The sequence below is a fragment of the Panulirus ornatus genome, chromosome 30 (genome assembly GCF_036320965.1).
Source record: "Panulirus ornatus isolate Po-2019 chromosome 30, ASM3632096v1, whole genome shotgun sequence".
NCBI lineage: Eukaryota > Metazoa > Arthropoda > Malacostraca > Decapoda > Palinuridae > Panulirus > Panulirus ornatus.
Window position 1 is genome coordinate 3,153,488 of NC_092253.1, and position 20,818 is coordinate 3,174,305.

A 20,818-nucleotide genomic window follows, 5' to 3' on the forward strand; every position below is an offset into this window, starting at 1 on the left:
GCCTTTATTTCAAATCACTCCGGATACCGGTAAATGTAAAAGAATTCAGATTACTTAAATGTGATAACCCAAGCAAAGGTTGAGGGTGGGTTGACAATACTTAATACACCTTCAGTGTCGCAGAAGCTGCCATCTGTTTTCACTGACCTATTTGTCGACACCAGCAGGAGACAAGAGGGGGTTTCCTCTTTTCACTCACTGACATTGAGGAAATGAATGTGTCAGCACTGTTCTTAAAACCGTGAATAATTCCCTGAATACTAACGTTTTTCCAGCTTTCCAACACTGCAGACGAAGCGGACGACGCCAGGCAGCTCCACACTTTCTCCTCGGGGTGACAAATAAAAACCCGCGTTCGATTACGTTGGAAAACCAAATGATCATCGAAATATTGCTTATATACCAAGTGTTTGTATTTTTGAAACATTTGTTCTTGACTTATATGTGTAAAGGTAAACGTGGGTGAGAGTTGATAGTTCTGCACCGAAGTAAATAAGGTATATCAATACGTCATTGAGCTGAGAGAGTATCGAACACCGACTTTCTCTTTCTGCTGCTCTCACTCTGGTCGGCGTTGTGGTGGTGTGTGGTGGTGTGCGGCCCTGAGACTGCCGGAGATAGACACGACCAAAGTATTCGTGGCGAGCATGTGTGCAGGGGCCCAAGGCTGCTGCAGCAATGGTGAGGTATCCTTCCCACCCTGTTCCTTGTCATTGCCGAATCGCTTTGTTTCCGACTTTCTCTCCCTCTTGCTGATCACCGTTTTCTTTCTGCAGGTTAATTGTTTATGACCCTGGGTAAATCTCGTCATAGGTACTCGTAAGTAGGTACTCCCCTCGACTTTTTCCCTTTCCTAATGTTTCCTTGAATATTGACCCCCCTCCCCCCATCCTCTATGTCTTTTTCTCTCTATTCTACTCTACTCTGCTCTGCTCTGCTCTACATGTGAATGACGGAAAGCCTGGCCGCATGCTCAAAAGCAAGGCCACCATGGGCGCGGACTTGTGGGGTGGGATGGGTTAGGGTGGGGGGCTGCATATGGCTAGCTAGCTGGCTCGTCGCCCATTGATCTGATGTGTCTTTTGGGCCACTTACTGGGTTCAAGAGTGCACACACACACACACACACACACACACACACACACACACACATTGTCAGGAAAACGGAACATAGATTAACTATGAGAAAGTCACGGAATTTCCGAAGTTTAAGAATACTCGATGAATGATATGTTGTGGTAGCCCGAGAAAAGAAAAAGTTGCAGTGATTTGAAGGATATGAATGTGAGGGACGACATTTTATTGAACACCCCGGAGCAAGAGCGTACGAACCTTGAGCACGACGGCAAGACCCATAAGGTACGAACGTACAACCCTTGATTACGTCGGTATGAACGAACGACTCTTGGGTGTGGGCATACGAACTTTGAGTACGACGAAGTACCCTTTGGCATATTGACTTTTTATCTGACCCTCTAAGGTCAGGAGAAAGGCTCTGACCATCGTATCCCCCCCCCCCACCCCGGGGGTCGTACCATATTACTGCTTGGGTTGCGGAAGTAAGCAGGTGTCGTCTGGCAACACCAGAGCCTCCTCATGGCGCGCCGCCTGCTGCTGTGTTTGTGTCGCCGTGGCATTTGGTTCCCGGCCGGCCGGGTTAGCCACAACATACTTCCATAGGTCAAGGTCACTTCCAGTCCAGGCAAGAGTTGCCATGGACAGATGTGTTGCTGTGGGCACGCGAGTTGCCTTGGGGAGAGATGTCGCCATGGACAGGCGTGTTTTTTTTTTTATATTGGCAGACGAGTTGCCATGGGAAGATATATATTGCCGTGGACTGACGTTTTTTCTGTGGGGAGACATGTTACAGTGAAACTTTCTTCGCTTTGGGCAAACGAGTTCCCATAAGTAGACGTGTTCCCGTGGGTAGACATTGCTGTGAATGGGCCTTGCCATGGGTAGATGTGCTGCTGTAGGCAAACGCGTTGACGTCGTCGGACGCGTTGCCATGGGCAGACATGCTGCCTTGGGTAAACCAGTTGCCGTAGGTAGACAAGTTTTCGAGTGTAGATGGTTGAAGTACAGGGGTTGGTTTGGCTCCCGGAGTAAGGAAGCACAGATCCATCTCTATGGCTTCCACATATAATTAGCCCACGCAGTTGGAGCACTTGACGTCACTAATTATGACACTTGGTAACCCCTTCCCAGTATCAGATCCCCTCTGTACAGATAAAGAATAACTTCGCACTGCATGGTACTGGTAATTACTTTTATGTACGGGACGGAGCCTATGGAAGAGGTAGGCGAAGGGGTTTGATGGTAAGGGGACAGGGGAGGGGAACTTGGTGGTGGAGGGGGTGAGTGGTGAGGGGAACTTGGTGGTGGAGGGGGTGAGTGGTGAGGCCGGGGGGAGTGGTATGGGAGGGGAGGAGGTGACAGGCAGAGGTCTAACCTAACTAGGAATTTTTGCTTCGTGGAGGCGGACTTGTGGTGCTTCCCTGGCCGGGCCGTCTTGCTCCCCGCTTCCTACTGCAGTTGGTGTCTCACCTGTACATGTTCAGCGCCTCAGCGCGTTGGGCAGTTCATGTTCTCTACGTTTCGCCTTAACATTTTCTCAGTAAACTCAGGATACCTGGACTGAGTCTTCCCAGACTCAACCATTCCTTCCAGGGCTGGTCCTCCTCCCTGTCAACCATACAAGAGGGGGCACACACAATGGGGGTGCAGGAGAGGGCACTTAAGATCTTCAGTCCCTCTTACACCCCCTTATCAAGAGGCGCACAACACACTGTCCCCCTCTCGCTCCCTCCAAACCAAGTCATTCATCTCACCCGACAGTTAGGAAAGGAGCTAATTCCCCATCCCGCCACCGTCACTTCTTGCCACCCGAGATCCCTTATCCCCGAGTAGCAGTTCGGCATCACAACAGCATGGTGGTACCCACCCGAGCTGGTACCATGAACAGCGCCATCCCAACCCATTATGTCTGATGCTTTGCTTCCCCTTGTTGTTGATCCACTTCTTTATTTTGTGTTTCTTCGTCAATCTTTAGCATTTTTTTTTTTTTATGTATTTAGATCATTATTTTTCACCTCCCTACTTGACTGCAGTTTCCCGCTTTAGCGAGGTAAGCGCCAGGAACAGACGAAGAAAGGCCACATCCGCTCACATCCACAACTAGGCTCCACACACCTTTCTATGGTTTACCCCGGACACTTTACATGCCCTGGCTCAGTCAGTCCATTGACAGCACGTGTATAATATTAATTCTTATTACTTCCATTGCTATTATCATTTTTGTTATTGATTGTATTTTTGTTGTTCATCTAGCTTCTGTATTTCATGTTTGATACACTAGATCCAGAACCTAACAACCATATCCAAGCCCCGTAGATTACTGCATGAATACTTTAACCGATTTTATGCCCTGGTTCAGCATATTGACAGCACGTCGCTCCTCATATACCATCCATACTGATCCGATTCATTCTGTCCCGTAAACATGCCTCTCGCCCACCTTAATGTTCATTATGGGAATCTCCAAAGCCTTTTCTCTCTTTTCTTTCATCTTCTCGACCTTTCCCTTCTTCTTACTCCCTCCACTTCTGACGCATACCACATACACTGACTTCGACTTTCACAATCTTCCTCATGTCCCCAGAACCTTAGCCCCCTCCCCCCTCCGTCACCCTATGACTCACTTTATTACCCAACTCCCCTATCGCTGCCATGTCCACAAGTAGGTACATAAAGCTTCCCACTTTCCGTGGTCCTCCCCATTCAAATGCCCTCATAGCATCATGTCTCATTCCCCTACTGCACCACATCACCTTACTTCTGTTTACATATACTCTCGGTGTCCTCCTTTCGCTCACTCCCTCAAACTCTGCCACTAACTTCTGAAGCTTCTACCTAGCTTGAGACTGCCACCAGATGCGTGTCATCTGCAGATATCAGCTGAATAGACCTGTTCCCCTCCCCCACACACAATGGAAATCCGCCCTGCGCCCCAGGATCCTCTCACTTACCCATCTCCCCTCCACTATTAAACAGTGATGGTGATATCACACATCCTTGACACAGAGTCCGTGTTGCCGTGTCTCTCTTGGGGATGTGGGGAAGAGTGATTGTTTTGTGGAGCTGGGAGACCTGGGCTCCTGGACTGGCAGGTTCAGGTCAATCGTGTTCACCCTTGGGTTTTGTTCTATCGTTCCCTGCACCAGTATCTGTCACTTGTATTTCCCTCCGTGATCTTGAAGCCTTGAGCTGATGCGGGCTTCTTCAACCAAATCATCCCCTTCCTCTAACCTCCCAGTCTTTTTTTTTCTTCTCATGTTTGTCGTATTTCCGCTTGTCTCTCCTTAAACTTTTCCCACCTTTGTCATCTCTGGGTTAAAATTTGGGAGCCCATAGCCTTAAGAGAAGACCAAGGAAGTAAGTTCCCGCTATTCCCAAGGCTCTCCTCACTTCAATTTTCTTCTTACTATGCTTCAACGGTACTTTCCGAACTTACAGCATTGTTCTTTCAATCTATCAGCCCCTTTGCTGTAACACTGCTGCTCCGCTTTTACCCTCCATCCTACATCCTCACGTTGCAAACACATCATCATTCTCTTCTTCGTACAACTTCCCGGCCACCTCTTGTATTTACCTCCCCCCCTCCCCCCTCACGTGCCGTCGTGTGAGTCATGCGACGTGTCGTTCCCACCCGCTTCCAGCCACATATGTACAGCCCCTCCCCTCATTTTCCTTACCCGTGGCCTCCTGCTCGTGTACTTAGAGTCATGTGGGTAGATTCCCCACTGTATTATGTTGCACCCATCTGAAACATCGACCTTAAACGACTCCCACCGGTATCTTCAGTGTGCGTTCTTTTGTATGTGTGTAATCTATATATATATGTGTGTGTGATAGTTCCCGTCATTTTCTTTCCGGCTCAAAATAGGGAAACTTTTCTGAGATTCAGTAACGGACAGTGATGAGGGGTGGTTCCTTTCCTAACACGGTACCTCGCACTGTGCCCCCTATTCGTAGGTGATCGCTCCTGTGTCATTTGTACCGAGTGTTTGCCGTTCTTCCTCAAGAATCGCAGAGAAACAATAAAAGGGAACATTTAAAGCACAGGTAGTGCCGCTTTGTTGACGAGCTTCCGACTTGAGTTATATTCTTACTTGGCAACTCAGGTGAGCGATATCGACTGGAGTTATTTTCAGTCCTCGATTAGCTTTCCTATATACGTCGAATCTTCATATTTGTAGGTGTACGTTCTTTCGCCGTGAACTATGCCGTTTAACCCACGTTTACAGAATAACCATGTGGACTCTTAAGAGAGGTTATATAAATTATTTCTTCGGTAAGAACTGACACCCCCTCTCCTTAGTGAGACGGCGAAGCTGGTGAAGTTAATTCAGAGGGCTCAGTGTGGTGATGTCCGCTGCAGTGGTGACGAGTGGAGGAGTGTGGTAGCTGAGGTGTCTTTCGAATTAGTGTTAATAAACGACTACTTTACGATATGATGGTGAGTACACGTTACATATGGAAAGAACTGTTAATGGAGGTAGATCTCATGTTTATAAAACGTCTCTGGCCATAGCACATCAGTTCGATATTGTATGTCGTTTTATAGTTAGTCTGGTATTTCACTCTTTATTTGTGACAAGTAAAAGTTGGATGTATGTAATTATGATATTTTTTCCTTAGTTCTATTGCGTTTATATAAACGCGTTGGTGTTTGATGTTCAAGGAATGTGCGTGGAGTTTATATTAGGTATTTATCGTGACGTTTTAGGCTTTTTTTTTTTTTTTCAAAAGCAGGCTGCGTTTACAATCATTAACATGAGAACTACAAAACAAGTTGTTCGCTTATCTCAGCTTTAAAGAAACAAGGCCATATACCGTAAAGTATGGCGAGCCTGACTCATGATGTAGTTTGGTTGTTGCCCTGTAAGGATGTAATGAAACCGTCGCGTTAATCCGTTGCCACATTATCAAGCACCAATGTAAAACAGAATGATTTTACAAAGAGAGGAGATGCATGGCTCCGTCGTGTAAGGTAGTGTATCGAGCATGACCGTGGGTGTGTGCAGCGGCGAGGGCGGTGTCACGGAAGGGATTGCCTGCCAACCCTTCATCCCCAACCATGGCGTTGCATGTTGCCGAGTGGATGAATTTTTTTTTTTTTATTGGGGTTTTTATTATTGTTTCAGACGTCAGGGCAGTGTAGTTGAGTCTTAGGGCATGACCTGGAGAGTTTCCTCGTGTAAGGGGAAATGAATTGCAGGTTTATTGCATAATAGACGTGATGAAGTTTCAATTCTTGACCTCCTTACCCGAGTGGAAGTGTTCTTAGAACCGGGGGAATTAGAAAAAAAGCTCCCATTCTTATAAAGGTGATTTCCGATTATTTTACACATCCAAGGATAACGAAGGAGGCAAACGACCACAGAAATATGGATTTGCGTGGTTGCGTCTTTTGAATTTTACACTGAATTGGGGCGTGACGAGGAGCCCAGTCGGCGCCCTGTTTGGAAGTTGCAGAGACGTCGGTCGCACCTGCTACCAATTGTGAAGCGTTTCAGCAGACACCATAGGACTGCTGTGCTCCTTGCTGCAGATTCATTGAAGAAAATCTTTATGTAATTTCTTTTTTCCTCTTGTACCGTGAATTTACTCAAAATGTCGGAAATATAATGATAAGTTATATTACCAGGATGTCCTCCAGTCTTACAGTTAGTGAAGGATTTTGATATACAAATTCGAATTCATTAAAGGAATAACGTGCGTGGATATTATTTTTCTTTGCTTTCATTCTGCACCATATTGATCGGTATACAGTATGTACGTAATTTACAGTGTTCATCCATGGCTGTAAATGTGTTGGCTGTCTTAGGGAAATGCTTCGGTTAGTTCTTATATGTGATGGGTAGATGTTCTTACCAAGGAGAGGTATCACGGTGAAGCCAGGGAATGTTGCAATATGATATACTGGTGGGCGGTTGCGTTACCTGGCGTGCCTTGTCGGTCGGGGAAACTGTCATGTCACAGCCGCGGGCAACAGGTGGAAACTCAAGCACGGTCTGCCACACAGCTGACTCATGGTAATACTCACATTACTGAGGGAACCGGGAAGTATCGCTCTCCGAAACTGATTGTGATTCATGGTGAGCCCTGCTAACGTAGTGGTTGTTGTATGTGAGCTTGTGATCGGTGCATCAGGAAGGATACTTCACGGTTAACTTATAAATCATGATCCTTTTAGCGACGCAGTGGTAAAGAAAAAAAAGAAGTAAACCATGACTAGTTTCCAGACTAGCGGAACATTGCAGGCCACTGCGCTCTCCAGGCATGGCGGCCAGCCGACAGCAATCCGGTCACGGTGTTATGCGTGGGTTTTATATTTAGATGTTCATTGCTTGGAAAGTTTACTTAATCTTTTCCTATTTTCATGCACTTCGGAAACCATTGAACAGTCCATATTGACGGTTTTCATGGAAATGTAAAGTTATTCCATTATAGACCATTGCGAATGCATAATTATTCCCTTTATGATTCGTGGCGGATTTAGTGCGACTGCGGCCGCATATACTCCATCGATACGGTCGGAAAACTAATTTTGCGATCCTCCCTCACCCCTTAATTTTAAGTTGCTTCCCTATGAGCTTAGAAGTTTACAAACATTTCTCACGAGTCCTATATTTTAGCTTTACTGGTAGATTGACCGCCCTGTCTTACAGATTTCTTTCCCACAAATTTAGAGATTGGCTCAGATATCATTTCTGATGAGCGAGATCAGTTATTATTGCGGGAGAGCGCTTACCCATTGCTATCTAGAAGTATAGGAATAGCAGGTTAAAACCAGTTTACCCATCCCCCTCTTGACCTCTTGCCCATCTTAAGGTAACCCAGAGGTAGCACAAGTGAAATTTAACTGTATCGAAGATAGTTTAGTGGGCAAATTAGCGTTTAACCGGCCGTTGCCGAGGAGTCGACAAAACCACAACGTTATATTCATTAAGAAACTTTTTACATATTTATTCGTCATATATTAATTTTGTGTACTAGGCGGAGTGTTCTATATGAACCTGGATACGAAAATCGCCCAGAAAGGCAACGCTGTAGTACAATAAATAGACTCGATTGCCTCCTGCAGAAGCACTGTTGGTGGCAGATCTTCCGGAACGGGTCCTTGTTTTAACGATGGCTCGCTGTCTGATATGCTCTACAAACAGATCCGAGAAATCTATGAATTGTTTTGATGGAATAGATGTAAGAGACATCTAGTGGGGGTTAAGGAACTTAACAGTTCGTGCCGTAGAAGAGATAGGTAAGGGACCGCAAGAGCGTCCACGAAACTGCTTTTTGTACAGGGCAAATGTTAATGCTTTGCATAAGGTTAGCCGACATTAGGAAGTTTACTGTTTTGGGTCTTGCCTCATTACTTAATGGGTCTTGCCTCATTACTTGCATAGTTCGTGTAGTTGTGTGTAGAGCTGTAATTGGTACGTTAGTGGAATGTGTTCGATCTTTTATGATCGGCTGGTTGGTTATGTATTTCACTCGGTTGTGATGTACAGGGTTTTGTTAGGATGGCTGTGCGCGTCGTGCTACAAGTGATGAAATGTTGATCTCTTGTTTGAAGGCTTTTGATAGGTACGTTGACCTACGTAAGCAGTTTCGATAATTGTTTTGTATTGCTGATTTCTCTTGTGTCAAGGATTTTTGATATGTTTTGCAGTTGACGTTTTGTGTTGTGTCATGGATTTTGATAGGATGGTTAACAAGCGAGGCTTTGAGTTGTGTCAAGGACTTTGTCAGGAGAGGGTTCTTTCGTACTGAACCTGTCATTGGTGGGTTCATGACGTATTAATTTCTGCTTGATTCGTGTTGTGATAATATCTGCTTTAAGTTCGTCTCCTTAAGGTCATTCTTTTTTTTTTTCTCCATAATGTTGCGTTTCTATCCCAAGCTTTTGCTTCAGTTCTGACATCTGTGATCCCTTCACGTAGCAGCCTTCTCTAGTATGGGAATCAGCAGGAATTTTTCAGCGAAGAAGTGGGAGGTATGGAGGGCATAAGCAATATCACTAGGATGATCCTTCAAAATGTTGGCAGTAGAACAAGGGGAATGGGATGTGATTTGTTGGGTTTTGCTTGACTTACTGCTGGCTAGCGCAGCTATACATAATACATGCAAGTGCCCGTTCCCTCCCTCCCTACGCGCGTCCATGTTCTCGTCGCCTCCCCCTTCCCACACATACATACACACAACAGGCTCAGCCGCCGCTTCGCCACGTACCTCCACACGAGCCTGGCCTGGTTTGGCTTCCCCTTCCCAACAGAGGTCATGGGATCACGGCACGCAACTCTGGCCCCGTGACCGCTGTCCATTATCTCGAATGACATCCACATGGTAGCCACGGGACGTTGTGGCCATTATGTTAGTGTGTTCGGGAAGGGATAATCGATTCTCAGTTGTTTTTTCCTAGCTTTTGAACCGATGTTGATGACAAGGGTCCAACGATATTAAAAGGTAACTACAGCTTTTTACTACAGATATTTCGGTATAGCTCGTTCGTTAATGCAGAAGCAGCCCCCTTAATACTCAAAAATTACTCTCAGAAGCATGAAATTTTAGATTACGATGAAATTACCTTCGGTTCCCCATGTCATCAATGAAGCATAATCGATTGGTTTTCCGTGAAGAAAGACGACTTGTCATGGTGCGGAGAGAGGATAGAGTTGAGCATAGGATAGGTTATTGGCTAAAGGGTGGCTGTCGATTTTGTCGACGGAGCAAGCTAACGTATTGAACGAAAAGTGCGTCTAGGTTAGCATGAGATGGGTACTTGTTAACTAGTATGCCAGATTGTTGATGTAGATTTGATTCAAAAAGCTGTGTGTCAGAGTATATTGAGAACAACGTACGCGTGAGAGTGTAGGTGAAGAGCATATAGCAAGGAGACTGGTATAGAGCGTATATCGATATATAGGAGTTTGACGTAAGCTGGTATAGAGCGTATATCGGTATATAGGAGTTTGACAGGTAAGCCCGGATAAAAGAGGCAAGCTTTTCTGTTACGTAGATCACGAGAGAAGAGGTGTGTTGATAGCCATGCTGAAGAGAAAGTGTGCTGTGTAGCAGTCAGGAGAGAGATAGAATGGTGGGATTGGAGAAAGTGTGGGAGATTGGCAGTGCGGAAGATGGGGAAGCTGGTGTGGCGTGTCGAGTCTTCCCTTCACGACACGCCCCACGTGACCCCCTGATGCCTCGCGCGGCCATGTTTCTAGTGAAACTCCCTCATCAAACTCCAATTCTTCTTATCACTCTTCCTTTCTTGGGTGTATCACGAACGTAGGAGTGACACAGACCACTTTATCTATTGTCAAGAAAAATGAGGAAAGCTTGAACAGACAAATGATTGAAGAGGAAATAAAAGCGAGACATCGAGTGCGGGACACTAGATCACGTCTTAAGCTCACCGGTGTTGCATGTCACGTCCTAAGCTTTAGAATATCTTCTCAAAGCAAGTGACACGGGCACCGCCTGTATTATGATGTATCGTGAATGAAGTAGGCGTAACCTTTTTCAAAGGGTATTGCATTATTGTGTAGATTATCCTTTCGCAAAACATTTATTACTTTTTTTAAGTACAGAGTCTCCTTGCGTAGACAAAAGTCCCCAGAGGCTTCGGAAACTGATAGAAGTCCTCTGAGCTTCGTCTCTCCTTTCTCCTAATGATGAATGATCATTATTTTATGTCAGTTTTTTCAATATCTTACATTTATTTTTTCTGTGTGTGTGTGTCTGCGTGTTTGTAGGTTTACGTGAGTAATGACTGTACTATCCTGTGTTATGAACCCTCTCTCCACCAGACTCAACAACTCTGCTTTGTTTACCAAACAAAAGTTCACTAGCTTCGTTTGACTCACTGGAAAGTAAAGGTTTAGTGGCGGTAATACGCACCGAGAGTCTGCCAAACAGAGATACTAGTGTACAGTCTGTCTGTTTGTGTAAATTCATCTTTCTCCAACAGAAAATTTATATTATGTCTTTCGATCGGGAATGCCTCCTCCATGATATATTTATCCTTTTTGAATTTGTTTAACCACGAAGAGTCCGATAGAAGTTCACATTTAGCTTAAAGCTTGCTTGTGTTTTTGTCACTGTGTATACGCTAGCTAATGGTATTGTGTGGGTATAGTTGATGAAGTGGGTGCGAGGAACTCTGTATACGAACTGCGGCCCCAGCCACACCTTCGAAGTGTTGTAATGGGTGGGGATGGTCATCTGCGGTACACACATTATGTTTGGATTGAGGTGGTGACTGTTGCTTCCCAGACGCCATGGGAGAATTTATAGTCGTAGAGGGGAGAGGAGCTAAGTCGGGCTGAGGGACTGCAGAGAAGGATGAAGGGAGAGTAAAGACGAAGTGGTGGAGGAATGGTGAGGGCGTTGAAAAAGTGGGCGAGTCAGGCAGCAACAAGGTGGCGGCCGTGACGTCACCGGTTGTGAGGGGGGAGAGGGGGATTCCACCATGCAGGTAAACACCACCAGAAATAGTATGGGCCACGTGCTTCCTGCTGGGAGGGCGGGCCGGGTATGGCATGCCCATGTAACACGCAGTACCTCCTCCTCCTGCTGGCGGCGGTAGGTAAATGTTGCGGGAGGTTTACATTCTGAAAACAGTAGACGAGATGTATTTTCTTGTATTACGGATGACTGTGGTCACTAGGAGGACGCAATAGAGAAGAAAGGGCGCCTCACTTATGTAACATTGGTCATCGTCTGCGGCCCTGTCGTCATACCGGACTCGCTCCCATGATTTTGATTTCTGTTGCAAAAGCGTCCGATTTTACTGTGCACATCACACCATCTTGTGGGCGATGGCGCGCTCGCGCAAGAACAGACAAGAGAACTCGAAAACTGGGGCATAGGTATTGTGTTATGAATGATTAAATCTTCAGGGAATTGTCTAGAATAGGCAAGGTTAAGATACTTAAGTGTTCTTGAAACTGGCGTGGCTGGCGGCGGAGAACCACCACAGGTGTTACTGCACTCACGACCCTTCGTGGTAAAGAGTGAGTTAACAACAGTGTCGTCAGAGATCACAGTTTTGGGCACAAGGACCTTACTGTACAAGTTATGCCACGGAAATGTATATTGATAATAATGATATGCATCTCTCGTAGACGTGTTCTAGTATTGTTGTTATTTAGATCTTTCAAAGTTATAGCGTATATTTGTTTCTGATATGAATATTTACGGGAAGGATATTAATGTTCAACATTGTCATTAGGTCTATTATAAACATTTTAGATTACGAAAAAAACGAACACTGATAAGTCTCAGTCCCAGAAATGAAGAGTATTATCAGTATTTGGGGTAAGACATATGTGGAGCAAGCGGTAAACACGGCCATGATGTAAATGGTGAGATTGAGTCACAAGGACATCACAGAATGGCCGGTCACGCAACAAGTATAACACTCACCTCCAGTTTTTATTCTTCGTGGTATGACATCAGCCTCTCTGTAACGCATGTCCAGACCAGTGTCTGTAATTGAAGATCATTTAGAAATTTTGTAATTGTCCCCACAGCATTTTACGTCCATGTGAAGTTTAACATGGAGGTTTATGCATTCGAAAGGCTGATATGTAAATCATACAAGTTTTTATTTTCCGAAAGTTGTGATGATAAGTTTCGATGCCGAGTTTCACATCATTTTTCTGCTTGTTAGCGAAAAGTAAAATGCACATTAAAATTTGGAATGTGTTAGGAATTATTTCTTATGGAAAACTATAATGGATGATTTCGATATATTGCAAATAGATTTTTTTTTCGTTTTTTTCATCAACGATTGTCAGGAAACAGTTGTGAAACAAAGGAATTAGAAACTTTGGGTGTTGCCAAGCCACCTGCTGCGGCCGAAGGAGAAAGTTGAGGGACTTGGAAGCCACAGAGTTGGTATTTACAGAATAACAGAAAGGTAGCCAAATACTCTCATTTTATCCTGTTTTGGCACCAGGGAGAAAAATATTGGAGGCGGAAGATTTTGCTATTGCCCATAAAGGTACAAATCTTTATTCCTGTCGCTATATATATATATACCTTTGAATCTTAAGTGAGGAATACTTCGTATATGCGATAAAACTATTTCTTATTACTTTTGCAGACACACAAATCACGTATTTTAGTCGCTGGAGAACATACCGGCATCAATTACCGGTAAAGATCAGTGATCGCATGAAACAGTAGGCTCATGTAGAACACGATGCGTTCAACTTTTGTAATAGAAGTCTTAGTAATAAGCTGCCTCATGTTTAGAATTAGGTTATTGAATATCCGAATTGCAAAACTAAGGAATACATTTACCTGAAATGCCCGTTAAAAGAGTAGTAAACAGAGGCCGAAAAGTAGAGTTGTATCACGGGTGTCTGATTAGTGTACGTGGTGAAAGCAAACTATTGTGTCCAAGTCGGCAGTGTTTGCTGCTCCGCTATCACTGCCTGGAAACACTTTGGCGCACGCGCAGCCATCTTCTATGTAGCACGTGAAAGTTGTGCTTTAAACAACTCGACGTGCATGCGACACATGGATGGATTTAAGAATAATTAGTCGATCATCTTCCCGCGAAAAGGAGCTACTCTGGAACTACTAGTAACCGAGCCCCAGTTTTGGCAGGCTCAGAAACCGAGAGCGCTGCATTCAATTGAGATCTCGCGTACGAATTTCACTTTAGGTTTTAGGATTTAGGTTTGGTTTTAGGTCAGGGTAATGGGGGGGGGGGACGATGTCCCCCCCCCCCCCACTGAACTATATAACAGAAGTTTTTGCGCAAAATCGCCAGACCTCGCGTGAACTCGGCTCTCACTCTTTTTCCCGAGCCTGCAAAAGCCTCGAGCCCAGTTACCGGTTTCTTAGAAACTTCATGTAGCGAAACCCGTAAAATCCACTACTTCATTCTAAATGAACCTGCTCAGTGTGTATGGCGGCGGAAAAACCCTGACAAGTTCTGGGTTTGAAAGTGTTGCCAAGCATCGTTTCCCTGATCGAAGTGTATGATGCACATGCTACCGTGAGTGATTCACTGTGTACTGTTGCGAGCAAGGACTTTATGACGTTATATTCCTAGCGCCCCCAGGTTGATGTAAGACATGTAACTGTTGCCTTCAGTAGGGGTTTGTACCAAGTTTCCTTTTTGTCAAATCGGAGGAATGATCATGTTACTAGGGGTCGTGATTCCGGTAATGGGGGCAGATTAAGGTCACTGGGGTCGCGGTTGATAATCACCAGGTCACGAACGAGAGACTAGTATGAACCTCGGTGAAGTCCAGGGAAAAATCAGAAAGTATGTTGCCATGAAAGTACTTAGCACTTTATTTTTTTTTTATTTCTACAGCGGTTGATTCCTTGAATTGGCGCTTGCGATAGCTGGAGTAAAACCTTACAGCTTAGAGCGTTCATCATCTGGAGGTATTTTTAAAGAAATGTATCTTGCTTTACTTATGTTTTCTTCATTTTTTTTTTTTTTAGCTGGAACTTACACCGAGACAGGCTTGCATCTTGGTACGCGTATTGAGCTGTTCTCTGTGTATCACCAGCAGTCACGCGAACAACATTCTGGAGGGAGAGGCTATGTTCGTATGTGTTTACGTGCAGTTGCTTTGACGTAGTCAGTTTTAATGCTTAAATACACCCATTTCTTATCACTCATAGACGAGCACTGTATTAGATTTATATGAAAAGCGTGAGGAGCAATCGAGGCGGCGTCGCCATGACTGGCTTCACTTTGTTTTCAGACATTTTGCACGCTTAATGTTCAAGTATTTGTCTTCAGTATCTGAAAATTATACACGTTTTTAATGGAATGCCCCTGGGAATTGCGTTGCTGGTTTTGGGAGGCTTGGCAACACCGAACTCTTATCAACTGGCCCAGATGTCGCGGTTGAAGCATGTCTTACAGCATAAGTACTACCATTTGTACGACATGTATGTACCATTCGTGGGAGAGTTTGGACCAGAAACTTTGGGACTCTCAACTGTCATCCCAGAGGTGCGATTTCCATTGTTCAGTGTCAAGGTCACGGTCTTGGCTCTAATGAACGTGTTTTCACTGCGCCAACTGTTGGCCCATCCGGTGGAGCCAGTGTCCGACTTACAACGCGTTTTGAGCGTAGGAAACCTGCACGGGTACGTTTTCTGCCTCTGCCAATGGCGGCGGCGGTGTTGCTCTTGTTTAAGAGTACTCTAGGCCGAGATCATCTGCAGAAAAGTTAACATATTACATATGAATATTTACAGTGGCTTTCCAGGATCTTCCCTTAAGTTTAAACCTGCGAACAGCGCATTTCCCTGGACCCCACATAACTTTACAAGGTTAATAGTGTTTTTTGAAAAGAATGTTACAGGCCATCTAAAACGAAACTTTTGTATGGCATATGACTATATACAGCTGTTTGGCATATCACTGATACGGGTTTGAATAAGTGAGAGTGGTTAGAATAGAATGCGGACTCAAGTGGAAGACAGTTTTTGAGTTGGCAGAGGAAGAGAGAGAGAGCCAGAGAGGGAAGCCCGGGGCCTGCTGATCGACAAAGCCGGGTCAGGAAGAGCAGAAAGACTTGATCATCCGCTTTATGCAGCGGAAGGCGCTCCTCTTTCACGTCCGTTGTTCGTCGTCATCAAAGAACTGACAGGAAATGTAAAACATTAAGAACGGTATAGAGGCGAGTTTCTAAGAGGCAGGTAAGGGAAGCGACGCCCTTGGTTTAAACACAATCGGAACATCTGCGATTATATAGCTCCTCGTCGTGACGAGGTTTAACCATTTGAGCGTTAGAGAGTAGCACACATGATATCCTTCCGGTATGAATTTAAGAAACCAGATTATTTGACGAGTTTAAGGAACGTTCTGTTTACAGGTGTACGTTAGACGCCCAGTTGTTGTCACTTTCGTGTTTGATGGTTGTACACAGGAGCCAGAGGTGCATAAAGTGAAGGTACGAAAAATATTTCTAGATGGGACGAAAGTGATTTAGAGGATTCAGACGATATTACTGGGAACATTTTCTCATTGTCATAAAAGAGCAGGCTTCTTAGAGGTCATCAGTGTAGCGTTCGGTGTGGATTTACCTTGTGGTGAGCCATCTGACGGCTGTCAGCATAACCAGCTCCAGCTGCGGTGGCGGCGACCACAGCCACCACAGGCTCCATGTTTGCTCTGAGAAACCTACCCCTACCGTTGTGACACAGGTAGTGTCCAAATAGACACCAGCAGGCAATGATGAGAATCTTCGTCAGTCTTACTGTATTTTACTGCCATGAACTAGGCTGCAGATACCTTATATTCTGAAGCTAGTTGATTACTATTTTTTTTTTTTTCATCTTGAGTTGCGGGCTAAAGATAATGTGCTTGGTGCTGGGGGAAAGAAAGATGCCTTTACGCTCACGAAAGAAGTAGAGAACATAATTTGACGTTAGGCATCTCACACGATACCGTGGCTATAATCAGCAAAGTGTAACCATAAGAATGAGACAATAAAAACCACTTTAGTATACTCTGAAATGAAGGTGACATGCTTTGGATACAGCATTTGATCATGAAAAATTGCAGTTAGTGGGAAACGAAGAAATTGTGTCGATGCATATATTATTCAGTTTAGGTAGAGTTTCTAATGGAAAGGAAAGAGAATGACGCTGTATGGTGTTAGAATTATCATAACACCCGAGCGTGGTAAAGAGTTTTCGGTTGACGGCCTCACTGATCGTGGCATTTGATATGCTTTAAGCCCCAACATCCTCTTGTTTCTTTAGGCAGTCTTAAGGAAATCATTTATTGAGTGTCATACATAAGAAGAAGGACGACGAGTATTCTTATGATGAACAAAAAAGGAGGAAAATTTTCCTCTTGTCGTCGATAGGGTTACAGTGGTCGGGGAATGTCTTTTCATCTCGTGATGTTTAACCACAACACTGACTTCTTCCTTGTCTGTTTGACCTTCTTACCTGTTCTTGCTTTCACTTTCCCTTCCTCTGTGCCTTCCCCCCACCCTTCCACCCTCAGTGCCTTCTTTCCCTCTCCTTCCTCCTCCCCATGCTTGAAGGTTTGTGTCTTAGATATTAAAAGTGCGTAATATACTCGTCGAACTACTAGGCTTCAGACATTCCTGTAGAGTAACATCGAACTGTGCTGGTTGTAATGGTTTTGCTTCCTAGTTAATTATTTCCGCCAGGTCGTCCTTGGAACTGTGTGGTGACATCACCCAACCGGCAGGATGCTCTGCCAGTAGCTCTTGTACATGGGTAACTCTTTGCAGGTATCTGTCTAGAACTTTTTCAGTAGGTGCCGTTGTTGCTATTGTCGTGTCGTCTCACACAACACCATCCGATGATATATGAAGTATTTGGAGCCAGTTTTTGTTGACTTTTATTATAGTTTAGTTAATTTAAAGGCATGATCATTTGGAGGCCAGGTTTGCCGCTGATTGCTAGTATTGTATTCCTTTGTATGTGTGTGTATATATATATATATATATATATATATATATATATATATATATATATATATATATGTACATATATATATTTTTTTCTTTTAATATATTATACTTTGTCGCTGTCTCCTGCGTTAGCGAGGTAGCACATACACATGTATATACATACACGTCCACACACGCACATGTACATACCTATACATCTCAACGTATACATATATATACACACTCAGACATATGCATATACACACATGTACATAATTCATATCGTCTGCCCCTATTCGTTCCCGTCACCAGTTGCATGGGATAGAAAAAATGGACTGATTAGATTAAGGAACTTAAGAATCGTTTAACAAATTGGCTATAAGCTCACCTGTCCGCGTATAGGCAGCATATTCATAGTTATGGCAATACGAGCTTATGCATTTCATGAGAATTATATTTACACGAGCTTCAGAGGTATTAATAATGATGCTTGGATACTCCTGTATATTTTTTTGGCATATATTTGTAAATACACTTGATGTCTTTAATCATTATGCACGAGAATTGATCATATTTTCTCTAAGTTTATACTTTCGTATTTGTATGCACGTATTGTGGTATACAGTCCTTATTACGCAATGATATTGGAGCAACATTGGCAACGCCCCTCCATCAAATTGTGTAGTTGCCAACGCTTACCAGGGACGTTGTGTGCCTCCATTAGGAACACACCCTGACGTATTCATGTGGTGGGAATTTGTTGTTTAATAAATGATTGTTAGTATAGTCTTATGAAATCAAATCTGCCGTTTTCCGCATGTTTCGTGATAATTACTGCCAATGTCATGTTTGACGCACACATGTGCCTGACGTTGTACGAAGTTCTGTGGTATTAGGTAAAATGTAACAAATGGAGTATATTTCAGAAAATATATCATTTCAGCGCTTACTCATGAGAGTATCAGTTTGGATCCTTGAGTATTGCTTTGGATAATGATTTCCAACACCAGCTGAAAACTTTACTCGTTCATATTACATCATCATGTCAGAAGAATTGAGAACTTGTTCATTGCATGGTTCAGAGAACTGGAACAGTTGGTTAACAGTAAGAGGAGGATCCTAGTCTTCTCTCCCGCGCTGCGAGATCGTATGATATGGAGTGGTTGGGTTACCGATGATATATTTGGTTTTGGTATGGTGGCAAGGCTGTGGCAATTGAAGAGTTTCGTGGATTATTTCGTATTACATCGGTTGGGGGGGGGGGGGAGCTTATTTGGTATCAACTTATATAATCACGATTTCTTTTTTTTTTAAAGTCTGAGATGTTAGAATTATTTTGAATGGCTTTGGCGAACTGCTCATTTTCAATACATATCAAATGAATGAAAGTTTTGAATATTTTTCCGCTTGTTTTGATAGTGTTTGGTTAGTGAATTTTTTTTTATGCCATTCCCCTAAAACAGCTACGTATATGGATATCAAGTATTTAAATGTAACCGATTTTTTTTTTTTTTTTTTTTTTTTTTTTTTACCTCTCCCTATAGATTATGACTACAAGCAGAGGAAAGCGAGACCGTGCTGGTTTCCCGTCAGACTGGCCAGGGTGTGTGTGTGTACAGGCTTGGCCAGCCGTGATTATATGGCGAAGCTTTGGCTAATCCCCTCACTGCCTGGGGTTTTAACTCAAAGGGGAAGGGGATGAGGGTTAGGCTTGTATTACTTGGAGTTCCGGCTCAGAATCACCTACAGGCCAGAGGAGTCGCATTGACATCTCACTCCCTGGATGAAGGGATCGCGTCTTTAATGTCTCTGCCGCGGGGTTAGGTGCCGGGCTGAGGGATTTGGTCTTAGCTTCTTCAGCGATGAGATCAGGTCTTTACATCTACGAGATCGAACTATGATATAAGGGTGAAGGGTCGGCCTGGAACTTCGGGACTCTTTCCTTCATTAAGTGGGTGGATGCGACATTTCGTTGTTTGAGGGGATCGGAATCTGGCCTGTAATTGATTATACGGGCAAAGAATTAACATATGACAAAGTCTGACCTTTCATTCCTGGAGTAAAGGGGCTCTTGCTGTGTGATTGTTGAGTCTAGTCAAATCTCTAACACCTGGTTTGAGGGCGTCGCACCTTCATTGGGACTGAGATGAATAGGGCCTTGGCCTTCAAGTTTGGGCCTAGGCTTGCAGCCAGGGTGATGGAAGGGGCGAGACCTTTGCGTCCAGATGTGAATGAGGTCAATCCTGATACATTATGGGGAGGGTCCGACCTTTTTTTTTTTATACTGTGGACGAACGAGAGAGAGAGAAGAGAGAGAGAGAGAGAGAGAGAGAGAGAGAGAGAGAGAGAGAGAGAGAGAGAGAGAGAGAGAGATCGTTGTAACCTCACCCTCCAGCGTGATTGAACCAGTGGAGGCAGGCAGTCACCCCTTTATGCTGTTGTGCAGAGAGAGATATGTTACCGGACTCGTCCTGCTCGAGTTTACACTGAGCGAAAGTCACCTTTGATGAGACCATATCATTAGTACAGTCTTAAGGAACTCTCTCATTGCAAAGTAGTTCACATTTCACTACTCTTAGAAGTAGCGCAGCCATGGGCTGCAGGAGACGCTGGAAAGAGATGCTGGTTAGAGAGATAGATGTACATATAGAATGCTGTTTTCCTCACAAAGTAATTGAGCCAAATTAGATAGAAAGACGTTGAACAGACAGAGCCATTAGAATATCTGACAAGGATAATTATAAGGCAGCAGGACGTTAATCAGGGAGGGGAAGGCGAAGTTGAAAATGACCGCCAACACGTTGGATATAGTAGAGTTTAATCATACTGGTAGTCTACTTTTGTAACTGTAATCCGTATGGGGAATTATAATTCACTGGAACTGTAACCCAGATGAGGAAAGTAACCTGGCTGGTGTAAAAGCTTTCCTTTGGTGTTGAGGTTGCGAGAGGATCGGCAGGGCTAGGGCAGTCCTCCTCATTGCGTCTCGGACGGTGTTGTTTTTAGGTAGTCTACTATAAGATGGTTTGGTTGTTGGTAAGACTCAGTTTTTGTAGTTTTGTGCTGATACGGATTGGTCGGACGTGGTGTTCGTAGATATGGGCACTGTTTGTGTTGGTGTCTCGTGCTGGGTGTAGGTAACGTGTGGGTGGAGCAGCAAGCAGCCTGGTTGGAGTGGACGGCCGCTCCTTGTGATGATCTCATGCCTGACGTAACAGGTACCGCTAGGCCCCGCCATGTGGCAGCGACCTGGAAGCTTTGTAAAATATGTTATCGAGAAATCCAGAAATTTTTATCTTGATGCATTATTAACCGCAGTCGATGGTTTCAGCACATTCTTCT

The 20,818-nt window shown here is 44.3% G+C and overlaps 1 protein-coding gene across 10 annotated transcripts in view; it reads left to right on the forward strand.

Annotated features, from left to right (window-relative positions):
* Positions 1 to 20,818, forward strand: part of mxt (Eukaryotic translation initiation factor mextil) — a 109,781-nt gene that overhangs the window by 18,025 nt on the left and 70,938 nt on the right. For 2 of the 10 annotated variants that reach the window (XM_071679603.1, XM_071679606.1), the window contains exon 1: positions 5,368 to 5,517. The exons of 7 other annotated variants lie outside the window; for them this stretch is intronic. In XM_071679603.1, coding sequence (XP_071535704.1) covers positions 5,512 to 5,517 — 6 coding nt within the window. In that variant the 5' untranslated portion in view covers positions 5,368 to 5,511. Of the gene's footprint in view, positions 1 to 561; positions 682 to 5,367; positions 5,518 to 20,818 lie in introns of those variants that run through there. One more of the 10 variants, XM_071679604.1, reaches the window with a different exon arrangement.